Consider the following 18,061-nt stretch of genomic DNA (forward strand, 5'->3'; position numbering starts at 1 on the left):
TTGAGAAGAACGTGTACAGTGGTCCTTTGGCATTTGAAGAGGAGTAGATTGGGGTGATTACTAAAATCCATGGAAGTTCAAGTTCGTCATACATAATGTCATAGTATTTTAGTATAACCTATACATTACTTATGATACCCATTGCAAAGCAAATTGTTATAACTATTGTTCAAGGAATTGTGAAAAAGAAAAAAGTCTGTACATGCTCAATACAAATCCAATTAGTTTTCCAAATAATTTTGACATGGGAGTAGCAGAATCTGTCGATGCCTGCCCCAGTGGCGTGGGAGGGGATGGATAAAAATTTTGTGAACATTTTTTTTATATTTTAAGGAAGAATGTTCAGAGTAGCAGAATGAGTGGGTGTTAAAATAGAAAAAAATTATTTTTAGATGTGCTTGGAGATTGGTACCCTGTTAACATAGATTCTTTGAGTAGAATGAAATGGTAAAAGATAATCAATTGTCTCTAACTTGGATTCGTTCAAAATCCCATCTGCTGTGGAATTACCCTTCTGTATACTCTGTGAATATGTGTCCATATGATTGGTTTAATAAACAAGCTGACTGGCCAATAGCTGAACAGGATAAAGTTAGGAGGGAAAGTTGAACCGAGACTGATGGGAAGAGGAAGGACAGAATCAGAGGAATTGCCAACCAGACACAAGACAAGTCGAATACACAAAATGGGACAGAGGTAGAAGACATGAGCCTTGGGTAGCACAAAGGTCAATAGAAATGGGTTGTTGTAAGAGCTAGTTAGTAGGAAGCCTGAGCTGTTGGCTGAGCATTTACATTTATGTTAAGTCTCCGAGTCATTTTTTTTTTTTTTTTTTGGAAGCAACTGCTGGTTATTTGGGAGCAGGCAGTCAGGACAGGAAACTTCTGTCTACACACATCACTATGGATAAATACAGAACACAGAAGAGTCATTGGAGAGACCTGTGTGTTTGCTATCTTTCAGCCTTTCTGAAACAGTCAAATCAGAAAGACAAACTTAAAACTTCGCACCTGGATTCATGGAATTTAATTGAATCAGTATTTTTTTTTTATTCCTAGTGATATGGCTAGCCTATTTTCCTTATTCTGTTTGTTTTTCATCTAGATCGTTAGTTTTTTTTCATTCTTGGGGTATTAAAGTTCAGAAACACTAATTATTGCATGAAAGGGAAAACAAAATCAGGTTTAAGAGATTATCAGTTTAGAAATCATTAACTGTAATCCTTTGAAAGAGACTAGTAAAGACTGGAGAGATGGCACAGTGGCTAAGGGCTGGAGAGATGGCACAGTAGCTAAGATCTCTGGCTGCTTTTCCAGGGGAACCCGGTCCATTTCCAGCACCCATATGGTGGCTCACACCTGTCTGTAACTCCGGCTCTTGGAGATCTGACACCCTCTTGTCTCCTCAGTCACTGTATGCAATGATGCAAAGATACATGCAGATTTAACAGCTAAAACATTTAAAAAAGAGAGTAGGAAAACTAATGAAAATGAGATGCTGCAAACGGGGCAGATGACAGAGGCACCCACCACATCTACTTTTAGCTTAATGAGCTACTACAGGAGGGACCACGAGAAACAGACCTCTCTCCAGCAGTACCGGCCCAGTGAGCCTTTGGCTCAACACTCTCACCTCTCTGAGCATCAGGTTATTCGTTTGTAAAATGGATGACTTTGCCCATTTGTGCTCGCCATCTCTTAAGTTGATGATAGCTCAGCATTCCATGTTTCCACCTTGTGATGATGTCTAAAACAGACAGGTGAACTTCTTCTAGCCCCCCCCCCCATCAGAGCCCCTCCAATCCAGACACAGAAGAACGACTTACTCTCCTAGAACCTGAGAATATGGCCTCTTCTCAAGGGGACGGGGTCATCATACCAGTAGTTTAGCTACCAGTCATAGAGTCCCCAGAAATCTCTGGATCCTGACGTTTGCAATTTGGGTCTTAGTGTTCCTGTGTAATGACATTTAGCCCCTCAAGTCTCATTTTCTTTCTTCATTTTAGCTTTAATTTTCACACTCAGTTCCTTTCTTACATGCATTTGGCTACCTCAGGAGAGCTTTCAGAGATTCCTTCCTCCACATCCCTCACCCTCTTTTCTGTTAGCAGCATCTTGAGGGCTTTCAGAACCACACCTCATCCCTGGGTTGCATAGCTTCGGGGTGACCATTCGGACAAGGGCTCAGATACTGGGGACACGTCTGACATTTGAAGATCCCTTTGGATCTTTCATGGAAGTGCTCCACAAGCATCTCAGTAGAAAAACACTGAGGTCCTGTCTTGTCTGGTGACGTAAGAAAAGACAGGATGCAACCTGTATGGAGGTTTATTGGTTACAAAACCGGATGCACATCGGTGGGCCCCTGGGAGAGCAGGAGAGTAGAGCCTTAATTTATAAACTTCTTCTTTGACTCAAATATTCCGGCAATATATTAAGAGCATTATGGGAAGTCGGGTGAGACCATTACGGAGAAAAGTTTCTGAATCCGAAAACTCCAAGGATTCCCAGTGAGACTCACCCATTAGCGTCTAGGCAAGGATTTTCCACTGGGGAACAGGGCTTTTACAGTGGCCAGAGACTTCCTGGCCTCACACATGCTTTTGGATCTCATTCACTTGAGAAAGAACTATTCTTCCATTGACGCTTTCTTGAGTGATGGCCTTGATCATTGAAGTTGCAGATCCTGAGGGAAAGAGTACCCAAAAAATCACTGCCAGGCTCCCCCTACCCTGTGAACTGTGTTCATGTTCACTTCCATGCCCCCCCCCCCCCCCCCGCCCCCCCCCCCCCCCCCCCCCCCCCCCCCCCCCCCCCCCCCCCCCCCCCCCCCCCCCGCAGGGTTCCTGTGTCTTGCAAAATGCTCACTCTGCTGCAGGGAGAAAGGGTCTTAGCATGGAGGAAATACCCACTTCCTCCAGAAAGCAAAGGCCTCTGAACATTGCCAGTTTCTGGAGCTCTGGAGCCTGGTGCAGAAGCTGACCTCTGGCCAGCAGCTCGTGAGAAGCGCTTTCTACTCACGAGGACTCTGCGGCTCTTCACCACAGATAGTGAGTTGACAGAGCATTCCATGCCATGCAGGACATCTTGTTTTAAGTTCTAGAAGCATGGCATGGATGGGGAGAAGCCGGGACACTTCACTGTTTCAAAGACATCTTCCCTTATTTGAATAAGCGCTTTGCAGAAACATGAACAAACTGGTTCTAGGTCACAGGGAAGAATGGAAACTATTAATATAGGTATAAGGAGAAATGCAAAAATCAAATGAAAAATCAAGTCCCTTGCGAAGAACACAGTTGATCAAGTACTGGGCTACCCGCCCCCGGGTATAGTTAAGGAGTTTTGTACCACCCGTCTAATTTTGCAGAAACAGGGCGGTTAGGCCAGCTGCTCTGGAATGGTTAGCTCAACTCAGATTCTCTGAATCTCTAATGCCTTAAATAATTTTATTAAAAACTGAATCAGAAAGTGATGCATAACCTACATGCCTGTGTCCCGAACTTTTCTATTGTATATTCATGATAATCTGAGAAAACATGATTCCTGGGTCAAAAATGTGAGAATATTGAATTGGGCAAAGTAAAAACTTCGGTTTCCTGTCCTCTTTCTTCCTTGCAGACATGTTTGCTCTGTCTTTAGGACACTACGAGACCGCATGTCTACTCGAGAGAAGGAAACGTGTGCCTCGTTTCCCACCTCATCTGGCTTCGCACCGCATAGGTCGCTCTCTACTCAAATCTCACGGGTAGCCCTGCCTTTCCACAGAGTCAGGTTTGGGAACTGATGCGATGATATTTCCTAGGAGTCTAAGGGACAGACTTCGTTATTCAGGAGAGACAGAACGCTCTCAAACATCACTCGAATCTGTGTTCTCTTGTAAAGAGCTTGCATATATAAGCTGAACCCCCCCCCCCCCATTCAAAATCTCCAAGTCCCAAATGATCCAAATTCTCAAGCTTTTGGAGACATGATGCTATGAGGAGGACATTATACACTCCAAGACTTTACTTCATACAAAAGTTATTTCATATATTGTTATATATATTGTACATATAATATATGTTATAATGTGGTCTGTATATAGGCTACATATGCATGAAAAATAACTGAACTTCATGTTTAGTGTCGGGTTCCGTCCTCAAGATATCTCATCATGCACATTAAAATATATAGTAAAAAAACCCCATTCAAACCCCTAATTCATTTATTCCTAAGAGCTGCTCAGTTACTGCTCTACTGATAACATAACCAGGGTTCACTTTTTTTCTGTGGCTCCAAACTTGTTAACTTAGTTGAAGATTTCTTTCTGGTCATCTGGGAGGAAAATAAAAATTGAGCTCAGGACATTTGGGAGCTGAGTAAGGATTCTGGCAAATGTAGGCAATGACAGTGACACAGGGGCTCTTTTACCTTTTGTTCCCGACTCCGGTCCATCCATTGTCCTATGGAGGCAAGAGAGAAAGATGGAAAGTCACCTTAGCAACCGTCAGCCCTTCCTTGACTCCTTTCCTTGAGTGTTACTTTTCAGCTGGTTAGAGAGGGTAGTTGAGCCTGGTAGATGCAAGATTATGAGTTTGTAGAGGCTAGCTGGGTCCCTCAGAGGAGAGGACCACCTCATAGATGTTCTGGAGTCAGGGAATTCTCCCAAGTTTTTCTATCTCTCTTTCCAGGGCCCTGCAGACTTTGCCTCATGGGTCTCAGTCTGGACCATGAGAGACTCAAACTGCTCATAGTTTCACCCCCTCACATTTTATTTATATGCTTGAACAAAAAAAAACTTCTGGCCCATTTGTCGGGCCATAGAACATGTGTGGACCTCTTCATGGCTAGTATTCCCTTGGATGGTCGGAAGCAATAGTTTGAAAATCTTGACTGTCTTAGGAATCTTTTTCTGCTGGTAGTTTAAAACATTTCCTCTGACTTTTGTGTTTTATTTCTGAGCTCAAATTGTATGACCTCTATTGGAGAAACACAGTAGTCAAATCTTTTTGCCCTTCAGCCATCCCTGCTTGGAGTCAATACTTTATTAGCTGTTCTGAGTGCAGGGAGAACCAGCCTTTTAGCTCATATTTGATGAGAGACACAATTGAGGAATATTCCAGAAAAAAATTAGCCTTTCTCTTTAGAGCCACTGCGGGCCTAGACCCCGGGGAGGATGCATTCCCATGCCCAGGAGCGTCATGTCCAGCATGTTCCATCCACGCCCGCCTTACCCTTCAAAGTCTCCCTCCAGGAGCTGGCGGTAGGTGGCGATTTCCTTCTCTAGGTGGGTTTTGATGCCCAGCAGCACTTTGTGCTCATTGTTCTGACGCTCCAGGTCTTGCCGTAGCTGCATCAGCTCCTCCTCGTAGTGGGAGATGATCTGCTGCATGTCCTGGAGGCGGCAGGCGTACCGAGTCTGCGTCTCTGTCAGCATGTTTTCCAAAGCAGATTTCTGAAAGAGGCAAGGAAGGGCCCATTCGCTAGTCCAATGGGGACCTTGGCAACACGGGCTTGTTCAGTGCCAACTACTCCCCACCACTCTGCTAGGTGTCTTGAGAAACAGGCTGACTTAAAGAGTTGGGACTTGGGGTTGGTGCTGGCTCGTCTGATGCTATGTTTGGGGCATGAAGCTGTCCTGTCAGGGACTCATGACAATTCCACTGCCTTCTAGCACTGCTGGTTACTCTACCCACTGGGGATCGAACACAGGCTGCCTGGCTCTGAACCATTCCTAATGTTTCCTTTTTTATCTCTGGTTGGATGAAAAACTCCAGGAGGGAGAGACTGCATCCTCAGAGAGCAATCTGATACAGGGATGCTGTGTGCAGTGGGACTAAAGATGAACAATGATCACTTTTTAGGATAAATATGCCCACAACCATCATCCCTCTATAACATTGAACATTCCTATATACTTAAAAATGACTTAGATGCTGATCTTAAATTCATATGATAGCTGAGTGTCCAGTTGTTCAGTGAATCTGGTCTTGGTCTTCAGTGATAATTTCTGAACAGCACTGATAGGCGGCCATTTTTTTTTTTAGGAAGTTCTGAAACTTCAGAATGAAGCCTCTCAGCTAGGGTTGAGATCAAGTCCTCATGTTGTCTGGATTTACCACCTAAATTTCTGTACCATATTACTTTTTTTGTTATTTTTTTGTTTGTTTTTTAATTTATTTATTTATTAAAGAGTTCTGCCTCCTCCCCGCCACCGCCTCCCATTTCCCTCCCCCTCCCCCATTAAGTCCCCCTCCCTCATCAGCCCGCAGGGAACCATATTACTTTAAAATGAAGGAGAAAAATCCTAATTGTATTACCTATTTACACTATATGCAGGGAATTGCCTGATAGATTATACACAACAAGCTCTGGGAGCAGCATTCGTGCACAGCATCTTAAACCAGGATGAAGATAGACATGGCTTAGCCTCAAGAACATATGCAGGATAGTGGGTGCTATGTCACACGTATAATAAATAGAGCATTCCATTGGAGTCAGCGAGGGCTAAATTTGCCACTCACCATGCTAGTGCCGGAATGTCTGTCTATCGGAGTTTGGGGAACACACCGGTTATAAGTGGAGTGACAACTGGTAGACAATATGGGGGGGTGGGTGAAGGTGTCCAGCATCCATCATCCCTGAAATCACAGCTTCACCACCAACAGCTCACTAGTTGTGTGACCTTTGCCAAATTCATTCACTGTCTGGAGCTTGGGTTTCCTTATCTTTAGAATGAAGGGGCTAAGACCTACCCAGAAAGGTGAATATAATGTGATTAACAACATCAGACATAACGAGCCCCTCACCACTCACTCAGAGTCTAGCTGTGTTTCCACACTCTGCACACATTACTCATCACGAACAACTGGGATGGACAGTGGAGAATGAGAGAAGTCCCAAGGAGACTGGGGACCTGGGGCTCAACTCACCCTGCTGTGCTGTGCCCGCAGGTCAATCTCTAGGGCCTGGAACGTTCGCCTCAGCTCATGGATGTCATTTTGGTTGCCCTGTACCGGTGCCAGGCTGGCCGCCTCCTGGGACATGGCTGCTGCCTGTGAACCAAGCATAAGCAGATGCGTTGGTGTGGTGGTGTGTGGCCATGGAAGGCTTGGGAAGTCAGGGCACTTTCCTTTACCTGTTCTCTAAACCAGGTGTCCAGCTCTTCGTGTTTCTTCTTTATTATTTGCTCATATTCCTGCCTCATGTCTTCCAGGACCTTAATGAGATCCTCCCCTGGAGTGGTGTCCACCTTCACGTTGACCTTGAAGTCACTTGGCAGATGATTCTCCTCCATTTCCTGTTTAATAACAGAAAGACAGTGAAGTGGCCCATGGCAATCAGAAGGCTGGATGGTTGTGTTGATTGGCACTGGTACATTGTTCTATTTATATGGTTTCCACTCTCACTTCATAGTTATTATGAATTGATTATTGGTGGGGCAGCTTCATAGTTATTACGAATTGATTAACCATTGTGTGCATATTCTCTAAAAATTTATAAAATAAAGACATATGTTTGGGGATAAAGTGTCTCCCCTGCAAAGGGCCGTGTGCTGAGGGCTTGATTCTTAGCCAATAGCATTTTCTTGGTTGCTTTGGGAAGCTTCAGGAGGTGGAGCTTTGCTGGTAGATACCTGTGGGTGGGTCCGTGGAGAGAGCTTATCCCTGGCCCCATCCTGTCTGCTATTTCTTGTTAGCTATGAAGTGAAGAAAATCTTTTGTCCTATACTCTTGCTGCTGTGTTACATTGCCCAAGTGCGTGGGCCCAGGAGCCATGGATTGAGCCTCTGAAGCTGAGCAAAACTCTGTTTCCCAATCCTTAAGGTGTTCCCGTTAGAGTCATAGGAATGAGAAATAGCATACTCAGAAAGCACCTGGGAACTTGTATAGGGGCTTCCTCACCTCATGAAGGGCAGAGAGGAGCAAGACAGAGAAGGAGAGAGAGAGAGGAGAAATAGAGGGAGAAGGGGGAGGGAAAAGGAGAGAGGAGGAGAGGGAGAAGGGGTTGGGGAAGAGAGAGAAAAAAGAGAGAAGAGAGGGAGAGAGAGAAAGAGAGAGCGAGAGAGAGAGAGAGAGAGAGAGAGAGAGAGAGAGAGAGAGAGAGAGAGCGCTCGCCTGTGCAGGAACGAATACCCACAAGGACCCACCCCTTGCATTCTACTTCCTCCCTATGTATTCCTCTCCCAAAGTCCCATGAATGGGGACAGAGCATTCAAAGCCCAAGCCGGCAGAGGACAATTCGTGTTCAAACTATAACATATAGTCAGATGGTTTCTTTGACTTAATACCTTGGTTGAGAATATTCCAGAAACAATTACATGTCTGAAGCAAATAGACTCCTATACAGCAAATATTCTTTGCTAATGTGTCTATGTATTTAAGTGGCCAACATTTTCAGGTCTAGGCCAAAGCTTTGGGGAAGCAGTTAGTTCAGGCACCAAAAGTCAGACGTTAGAGAGATTTTTAAAATGCTGTGCCTTATGCTTCATGGAAACCAAGTGGCCACAGGAAAGGTTTGACTAGCGATCACTGTCTAGACAGCTATTCAGAAACCTAGCTCTGATGTTTAGAAGCAACTGGGTTTGCCCAACACGTTTTTATGCCCTTTTGTTAGTCTCAGGGACTTAATATGAATGACAGCTATTTTTTGCAGTTCAGTTACATGCTTCTGTAGCTGAGGATTCTAGAGTTTTGCATTTTGGCATCCACTTTCTACCATTGTCCTTGCTTTCTGCACATTACCAATGAAGGAAGCTTGCTCTCACATTTACTCTCTATCTTTGCCTCTGTTTCTTTCAATGCATGCGTTCATACATGTGTGTAAATACATGTACCCAGTGCAAATGCATTTAGAGGCCAGAGGTTGCCCTCCACCTTATTTTTGGGTCTCTCAATGAACATACAGCTCTACAATCTGGCAATACAGGATGACTAGTCAACTCCAGGCATTCCCGTCTCTGTTTTTTCTATGGCTGGGGTGATAGGCACATGCCACCACACCAGGGTTTTGTTATGTGTGTGCTGGGGGTTTGAATTTATGTTCTTAGCTTCTGCAGCAAGCACTGTACTGACTGAGCTTTCTTCCCAGACCCTCTTAATTATTATAGTTTTGCATCTTTAAGTGCATCCTGTGCACACATGTGTGTAAGCATGTTTACATGTATACGTGCACATTCATGTTCATATGTATGGTACCTCAATGCTGATGCTATAAGTCTTCCTTCACTGTTAATGTGGGAGACCCCTCTGTGTGCCTTGATAACGATTAATGAATAAAGAAACTGCCTTGGCCTGTTGATAGGGCAGAACTTAGGTAGGCGGGAAAACTGGACTGAATGCTGGGAGGAAGAAGGTGGAGTTGGAGAGACGCCATGGATCCCCCGGAGACAGGTGCTGGGAATTTTACCGGGTAAGTCACTGCCACTGGCAATACACAGATTAATAGAAATGGGTTAAATTAAGATGTAAGAATTAGCCAGTAAGAAACTAGAGCTAGTGGGCCAAGCAGTGATTTAATTAATACAGTTTCTGTATGGTTATTTTGGGGCTAAGCTAGCAGGGCAGCTGGGTCGAACAAGCAGGCCTTCCCTGCAACACACTGTTATCCACTTTTTTATTTTATTGAGTCAGGGTCTCTCGCTGAACCCAGAGCTCATTCATTTGATTAGTGTTAGCCAGCCAGGTTTTCCTGTGGATCCAATCTCTGGCCTCCCACTTCTGGGATTACAGGAAGCACCACATCTGCCTGGGGGGCTTTGGGAATCCAAACTGTGATCCTTATGTTTAAATAGCAAATACTATCCCCACTGAGACATCTTCCCAGTCCTGATTCTTACAGTATTATACTAATGAGTCAGGGAAGCCAGTGTGTGATAACAAATTACTGCTAATATTGTTGTTGTTGCCAGTTCCTGTTCATTATCACTGTCCTAGGTTACATTTGACGTCTAAGAAGATAACCGTGAAATTAGAAAGAACTCGATGTTTCTACGGTTCCGTATGAGGGGCACTGGAACTGGCACTCAGGTGGTGGCCTCATCTGTTACTATGGGGTCACCCTGGAATGGTGACGTTAGGGGCAGACCTGGTTCCCAGGAGCCCAGGGCAGTCCCACCTGCTCATGGCGCTTCTTCATGAGGATGAGTTCCTTTCTCATTCCCTCTACCTCCTGTTCCAGGTCTGTCGTGACAATGGTCAGATCATCCAAGGTCTTTCGGAGGCTCTCGACTTCAATTTCCAACTCTTTCTTAAAGGAGTGTTCACTTTCAAACCTTTGGTGAGAGAGGTGGGGTTAGAAAACTCCTGCTGTTGGAAGGCCGTGGGCTTGGCCGGAGTCCACGTGGGTTGAGAAGGGGCTTTCTTACTTTCCAGGTGGAAGCAAGAGGCATGCAGGACATCATCAGCCATTGATACATTGAAACGGCATATACAGGGGTTACAGGGGTATAGAACACTGCTCCATGCTGTGCTTGTCTGTGTTGGTGACTCGGTGCCTCCTTTTAAATGCAGTACAGGAGAGAACACGCACAGACCTGGACCTGCCACCTAGCTTTGTTACCCACCAATATCTTGCGTATTTGCTTCATCTAGATTTATTGCTGAAAATTTTTTTTTGTGGTAACTGGTAGTTTGTTTATTTTTGAGATAAGGTCTTGCTAAGTAGCTCAGGATGCTCTTGAACTCAATATGTATCCCAGGTTGCTCTCAAATGCACCACCCTGCTGCCTCTGCAAGAGCTTCCAAGAGCTGAGATTGCAAGCGAGCACCAATATACATGGCTCATGGCTGAAAATGTTCAAAGCAAATTATGGACATTATGGCATTTTCACCCTAACTGCAGCAGAGTGCATCTAATAAAAAAGATATTTTTTTCCTGTATAAGTACAAACAAAATTACCATCCCTAAAATGAAAAGTTTTTTTTTAATAGAGTCTGATTCTTAATTCATATTCGGATCTTCACTGCTTTCATGCGCACTTTATAGCTGGCTTATTTAAATTGCGCAAGACTCTCGCTGTGCCCTTTTAAGTATAATCCAGTAGGATTTCGGCAGCCGGGTGCAGCAGGCCGAGCTTCCCTTTTGTGGGACTCTGTGAAGACGGGACTTACTTGGTGTTGAAGTCCTCCACCGCCATCCTGGCATTGTCTATGAGCACAACAATTTGAGCGTTGGTCATCTTACTTTCCACGATCTGTAAAATGGGTAAGGTAAGAATTAGTCCAGCGGAACAGATCCACCCATGACAGCTGCATCGTGTCTAAGCTCCAGTTTCCTCTGCCAGAAGCTTGCAGCACAGACAATATCCTTTTCCTTCTTGGAAAATTCTATTTATTTATTTAGCAGAGTGGTGAGAATCAAGTCACGTGTGCCAGGTGAAAAACACAGAAAGAATACGTCTGCTGTTGGTTTCCGTGTCTTTTTATGTTCTCATCTTTCTCCCCTTCTTTTCTTTTCTTTTCTTTTCTTTTCTTTTTTTTTTTTTTGGTTTTTCGAGACAGGGTTTCTATGTGGCTTTGGAGCCTGTCCTGGAACTAGCTCTGTAGACCAGGCTGGTCTCGAACTCACAGAGATCTGCCTGCCTCTGCCTCCCGAGTGCTGGGATTAAAGGCGTGCGCCACCACCGCCCGGCTCCCTTTCTTTTCTTTATTGTTATTGCTGTTACTATTATTATTTAACTCACTAAGCCCTAGTGCTATCCAATCCCTACCCCAAAGAAAAATAACTCTCTCCCTTCAAGTAGTCTCTGACTGCCAGTAGCTCCCCAGCTAGGGGTGGGGCCTCATGATCCCATTTCACCTGTGCCGGAAGTTTTAACTGGCTTGGTCTCGTGCCGGTCTCGCGAAGGTACCATGGCTGCTGTGAGTTCCTGTGTGCTGAAGCAGTGGTCATGTTTCTCAAATGTGGAGCGTTTCGCAACTCTCCTCCCCATCCTCTGCCTTTTGCATTCTCTCTGCCCTCCCTTTCAGTTCCCTGTGCCTCGGGGAGCAGGGCAGACAGAAATAGATGCCCCGTCTCTATCTGGGCACCCACAGTTGTTTGTTCGGAGTCTATGCTAGCTGCTATCCATTGTGGTAAGAAGCTTCTCTTACGAGACAGAGAACAGCACAAGTTTATATAGCTCTTTGACAGGCTGGGATTGATGTGACCACTGGAGGAGTGAAGTGGGGTAAAAGACAGAAACTTTCAGACAGTGAGGAATTGACCCCGTTTCCTTACATCAAATGTGGGCCCTTTTCCCATTCATAATGTCCTGTATAACCAATTGCTCAGACAAACAGCTCCAATGGGTGTTTTTTTTTTAAATGTAAATAAAACTTATGGGCTGCATCTCTTGGTAATGCCTTCCAGTTGTCTAGTGATGTGAAAATGACTTAGTGTTTTGCTTACAATCTGAAAGTGTTAGAGTTTGGGTTATGAGACTTTTTGTTTCGAAAGAAAGTAGTGTGTGTGTGTGTGTGTGTGTGTGTGTGTGTGTGTGTGTGGTGTGTTTGCATGCATGTGCTCATGCATGGGCTTCAGAAGGACAGAGGAGGACCTCAAGTGTCCCTCTCTGTCACTTCTTTCCTTATTCCTTTGAGCCAGGGTTTCTTACCGAACCTGGAGTTCGGGCGGTGACCAGCACCCTCAGCAATCCTCCTGTCTCCCACTTCTCCCGACTAGTCCTGGGGCTACAGGTATGTGTAGTTATTACTGGCTTTTGACATTAAGGTTGAGGATCCAAACCCAGGTCTTCAGGCTTGCACAGCAGTTGCCCTCTCCCACTGAACCATCCCCCAGCTTCTGAGTTTTTTCTGGTTGTGACTATAGGGTAAGATTTCTTGGGCTGGAGAGATGGCTCAGTGGTTAAGAGAATTGCCTGCTCTTCCAAAGGTACTGAGTTCAATTCCCAGCAACCACATGGTGGCTCACAACCATCTGTAATAAAGTCTGGTGCCCTCTTCTGGCCCTCGGCATACACACAGACAGACCATTATATACATAATAAATAATAAATAAATATTTAAAAAAAGATTTCTTAAAGTACAGGTGTTAGCTTCAATGTGTGTGATTCTTACACTTGACATAGTCACCCTTCCTCCATGATTGCTAATCTGAAGTATACTTCAGATAGTCGTCATATAAAACAATCATTATAATTTTGCCCAAAGTGACAAGATCCACATATGTAAACTTCAGGAAGATGAATGCATTTGTAATATATTTGTGTTGAGATTGCCTCTATTGAAGCTATTGAAACAAGAACTGAGTGAATTCTCTACCATCAAGTGATGCTACTTAACAAGTTTCTACAGTATTAAAGCCTCCAGCTAAAACTGGTCACTAGATATCCCCATAATTTTTATTTACATTAAAAAAAACACCCATTGGAACTGTTTGTCTGAGCAATTGGTTATACAGGACATTATGATTGGAGAAAGGACCCACATCAATTTCTCACTGTCTGAAAGTTTCTATCTTTTATACGAAGCATTGTGACAGAGTAGAAACTGTAGCATTTCTTTGGCCTGACTTCCTTCCCCATCAGGCTACATCCCATCCTTGTGCTTCCGTCCCACCATTTGTTCAATAAGGGACTTGTATTAATTTTAAACAGGAGATCCTTGCTTTAAGCTTTTGCAAAGCAGCTGGAGTCATAGAACCCTGTGGCATTCCCATTGTATTTGTACAGCTAATCCTTTTATTTAGAGAGAATTTTTCTTAAGGCAAAGCTCTTCCTTAATACAAAGGTGTCTTTTAAAACTCTGGTCCTATTTAAAGCTTCACCACGGACTTGGAATTTGCTCCTGTGAATGCACAATGCAGCCTTCACAAGTCAGGGGAACACTGGGCTTGGCGCTCAGAGAGCAGGGCTGGCTGAGCCCATCAGAGTCTCAGTTTCTGCATCCGTAAAATGGTGAGAACGGTAATAATGGCCACTCACCCATGCATTGTGAGTGTTAGGAGACGGTAAATGAGATAATATTGCACACATACTTGTCATACTCCAGGGATTCTGGAAGGTTCATTGAATTTTGCCCTGAAAGTGAAAACTGCAGGTCCATCCTGGCTGATTGCCCACAGTACCAGAATTCTGCCTTCTAGGCTTCTTATTCCTGGTATTATTTACTCATGCAAAGTAAAAGTAGCTCCATCCCCAAAGCTCAGTACCCTGAGCACCTTCTTCCTCGTGCACTGAGTGACTGTAGTCATCCACACTACTGGGCTGGTTAGCAGCCCCACAGTGCACACATCAAAACCAGAGGAGTAAAAACTCACTTATTTGACTTTTTGACTTTTCCAAGTTAAAGTGATCACTTCTCCATTGAGAAGCCAACATCAGGTATGTACTTCCTCCCCAGCCAGCATTCTTGCAGTCCATGTGAGTGAGGCCTTGGAGTGTACGTGGCATAAAGCACATGTAGGGTGGATGATGTAGCTCAGTTTGCAGAATGCTTGCCTAGCATGGGCTCAATACCCAGCACTGCATAAATGAAACATGATGGCACATTCTTAAAATCCCAGTACAGGAGAGGTGAAGACAGGAGGATCAGGAGTTCAAGATCATCCTCAGATACACAGTGAGTTCAAGGCCAATCTGGGCTACATGGAACCAATTCTCTCTCTCTCTCTCTCTCTCTCTCTCTCTCTCTCTCTCCTTTCTTCTATCTATCTATCTATCTATCTATCTATCTATCTATCTATCTATCTATCTATCTTTGTGTATTTATGTGCGTGTGGCTGAGTGTATATATGTGTGCACACAGAAGCCTAAAGAGAACAGAGAGGCCATTGGATCCCCTGGAACTGGGGTTACAGGTGGTTGTGAGCCATCTTGTGAGGTCTGGAAACTAAACTTAGGTCCTCTGCAAGAACTGTAAATCCTCTTAACCACGGAGCCATCTCTCCAGCACCCACATCTCATATTTGAAACTTCTCACTGTTTGGGTTTACTTAATATGGTATTATAATGCAGCCATTATTTCTGAGACTTCCTTCATAGTCATAAATGGATTGGGATGGATTGAGAAATAGTATATGAGGCATAGATTTTTAAACTGTATGTTGTAATAATTGTCTAGATTCTCCCCAAGGTTCTGAGTTCATTCTTTGAAAAAAATCTAGTTAGTGTGTTAGCATAGTATCCTTGCCCCAAGGCATGTAATCTCCTACTCAGTAGAGGAAAGTAGACAATTTGACCATGCTCCCAAATGTCACATGCTGAGAATCACCAGGGAGTTTTATAAATGATATTTCTATGGCTATGTCCAATTCTGTGTTTTGAAAGGTTTGGAATCACTTTTGAACTGCATTTCTCCCGGACTTTTGGAGTAGCACTTGACATTACAAAATGAGGGGAAAATGTTGTATTTACTCAGAATTATTTCAGCAGGACCCAGGGAGAGCAAGCCCCCAGGGGACTGAGGCACCTTTTAGGACCTCAGTTGCAAACAGGGGAAGTCAGGTATGACAGACAACCTCAACCTTCAAGAGTGACACTCTTCCAAAGCAGAGAAAGTGAAACATCCAAAGTACGGTCTAGAAAAACTTGAACCTTGACCTGTTTGGCTTCAGAATCCAGAGTTCTGTCCTGGCAGGGAGTGAGCTGGCTGCCCATCCTCACAGCTGAATCCACTCATTTCCCCCCTCTCATTTCTGTTCTAAGGGATTTAGAAAAGCAAGCCGAAAGGAAGTATCCAGTTTCAGTCTCCTGGTGTGGAAGCTGGGGATAAAAATATTTGTTCCGCAGAGATATATAAGAACTGAACGATACGTTCAGAACCACACGGGTGGCAAGAATAGTTCTGCCAACCTGCTGCCTCATTCTTGAGAACAATACACACTTTTCGTTCTTCTACTAGGCTGGCAAGTTGGCACCATGTTGAAGTGGAGGCCGGATCATTTGAAAGAGACCCGAGTGAAAGTCCCACCTCTGCCTTTTGCTGGTGCCTTCGGGGGTTAGTTCACATTTTTTGAACTTGAATTTCCTAACAATTGGTGTGAGAAGTAAGCCAGGTAATACAGATCAGTTCCACCGTTGCAGAAAGCCCTTCTCACCAACATGTATGTTTGACCCCCCCCCCCCCCGGGCTTGGCATACAGGAAGTGCCCACTATTGGTTTCCTTCTCCTTCCTCCCTCTCCCTACTTGTCTCTGCTATTGGGATCCATGCTTTTGTCCCCCCCCCCCCCCCCCCGGGCTTGGCATACAGGAAGTGCCCACTATTGGTTTCCTTCTCCTTCCTCCCTCTCCCTACTTGTCTCTGCTATTGGGATCCATGCTTTTGGGTCAGCTGTAGCCTGGCATTTCTTCGGGATCCACGCTCCCGGCTGACCACTGGCAAACATCATCTTTTCCCTCCGTTCTAAAGCCAAAGCAGCTTCGTTAAACGAAAAGCCCTGTGTGGACGTTGAGTCACCTTGTTTTCTTCACAAAGACAGCCGTGCACTCTGTAGTTAAGGCAATTACACACTCAGTTATTAGGCTGATTATTCAATAATTAGGGGTCATTACAAGGACAGATTTATGTTATCTTGATTGGTCCTTCCTACATCCAAGCAAAGATGGCTGAGTGTTGTGAAATAACATGGTATTCATATTGGAAGCCTGCGATGGCCTTTCCAGGGTAGGCTACATCGTGAGTTCACAGGGGTTTTCCTGGAACTCCTTCCTACAAAGGGGAGGTGCGTAACTGTGAGATGCCTCTCTCTACTTGCATCCCGACACCCCAGAAGGTGGGACCTTAGCTTTTGAGATGCTTGGTTGAGAAGCATGCTGTTTCTTGAAGCATATCTCCATAGTTAAATTGACTCTCATTTTATCACTCCCCCCCACCCCCACAGGAATATGTCATTCTCAGAAGTGTGAGCAACTTTAACTTCTAGCAACTTCTAGAAAAATAGCCAAGGATGCCACGGTGGCATATCTTCCGGTGGAGTGTGACAGCTTTTTGGGCATGATCTGCACCACAGTGTAACTCAGTCTTTTGTGGCTAGAGAGGCACACTGTCGCCAGGACGCTGAGGTGGAGTAGACGGATGTCGTGAGAAAGTAAATTCTCTCCTGTGCCTTGTGTACCGAGGGTGCACCCTGCATACCAGCCCTTATCATCTCCCTGACGTTGCTGGATCTAAAGTGATACTGCACGGTGCCCGGCTGCCTGGCATTTCTAAGGCTTAGAGACTTTTTTTTTTATGTTTCAAAGCATGCAGAAACCCAGGCAGTTTTGCTTTTTAAAAGACACTCGATAATAATTCCGAAATGTTTGCTGTCTTTACTTTCTATATTATTTATAGAGAGAAAACTAATTTTACAAACGAGTTTCCCCAAGTCTATGGTTAAGATATGACAGTAGGATTTACACGAGCAATACTTGAGACTTGAATTCTTTTGCTCTTTTCCCCTGGAACTGTCATGTGAGCTGGTTTTTTTTTTCCTCCCCCATCCTCCATGGTCAGCTTCAGAGTCTCTCAGTGTCTTACCTGCTCCTGAAGGTGGCTGATGTTTTCCTCATATTGGGAATAATCTTTTCTATTGCCAGGTTCTCTCTCCTGATGCCATTGTAGGATGTGACTTTCCAGCTTTGAATTGGCCTCCTCCAGAGCCCGTACCTTCTCCAGGTAGGTGGCCAGGCGATTGTTGAGGTTTTGCATGGTGGCCTTGCCATTTCCACCTAGCAGGGGACTGCCTCGTTCAGACCCCCATGATCCTCCAGGAGGCAGGCAGCCTGGTGTAGTGAAGGAAAGGGAGATGCGGACACCCCCTGCGCCTCCATGGACGCTAGGTGTCCTGTGGAAGCTCCCAGACTGACTCCAGCTGCTTCCAAGGCCGTGGACAGAGGCCGAGTAGGTCTGGCTAAAGCCCTGGCTGGAGTTCATGGTTCCATCTGTGTATGGAGCAGGGCTAGACTCTCTGACACCACAGGACTGAGCTGCTCCAGACTGCCTGGGATGGTTTTATGCCCTTTGCTGTGGGAGTTTCCTCCTCTGACAACTGTACCGACAAGATCCTATCATTGTGCAATGTGTGTTTCCTCTTGGTCAATCCCGAGGTGCCCCTGGGCCAACACACTTTGCTGTTGTTGTTTAGAACCACATGAATATG

General features: G+C 44.9%; 1 protein-coding gene across 1 annotated transcript; it reads right to left on the reverse strand.

The window, feature by feature from the left end:
* Positions 1-2,311: 2,311 nt before the first annotated feature.
* Positions 2,312-17,970, reverse strand: Krt23 (keratin 23). Its single transcript, XM_050157015.1, has 8 exons — positions 17,440-17,970; positions 11,090-11,172; positions 10,095-10,251; positions 7,117-7,278; positions 6,911-7,033; positions 5,213-5,433; positions 4,410-4,441; positions 2,312-2,685 (listed from the first exon to the last, which is right to left on the reverse strand). The coding sequence occupies exons 1-8, from the start codon at positions 17,833-17,835 to the stop codon at positions 2,591-2,593; spliced, it is 1,269 nt and encodes a 422-aa protein (XP_050012972.1). The 5' UTR covers positions 17,836-17,970; the 3' UTR covers positions 2,312-2,590.
* Between the last annotated feature and the right edge of the window lie 91 nt (positions 17,971-18,061).

Source organism: Alexandromys fortis, unplaced genomic scaffold (genome assembly GCF_014885135.2).
Source record: "Alexandromys fortis isolate MF-2015 unplaced genomic scaffold, M_Fortis_MF-2015_v1.1 scaffold_31, whole genome shotgun sequence".
Taxonomy (NCBI): Eukaryota; Metazoa; Chordata; class Mammalia; order Rodentia; family Cricetidae; genus Alexandromys; species Alexandromys fortis.

Excerpts from the sequence above, each read along its gene's own strand:
- Krt23 (XM_050157015.1), bottom strand. The coding sequence starts at position 17,835 with ATGAACTCCAGCCAGGGCTTTAGCCAGACCTACTCGGCCTCTGTCCAC. Across the intron at positions 10,252-11,089 it reads GTGGAGGACTTCAACACCAA|GTTTGAAAGTGAACACTCCT; the intron begins GTAAGTCCCGTC and ends CTCTCACCAAAG. Across the intron at positions 2,686-4,409 it reads ACCGGAGTCGGGAACAAAAG|GATCTGCAACTTCAATGATC; the intron begins GTAAAAGAGCCC and ends TCTTTCCCTCAG.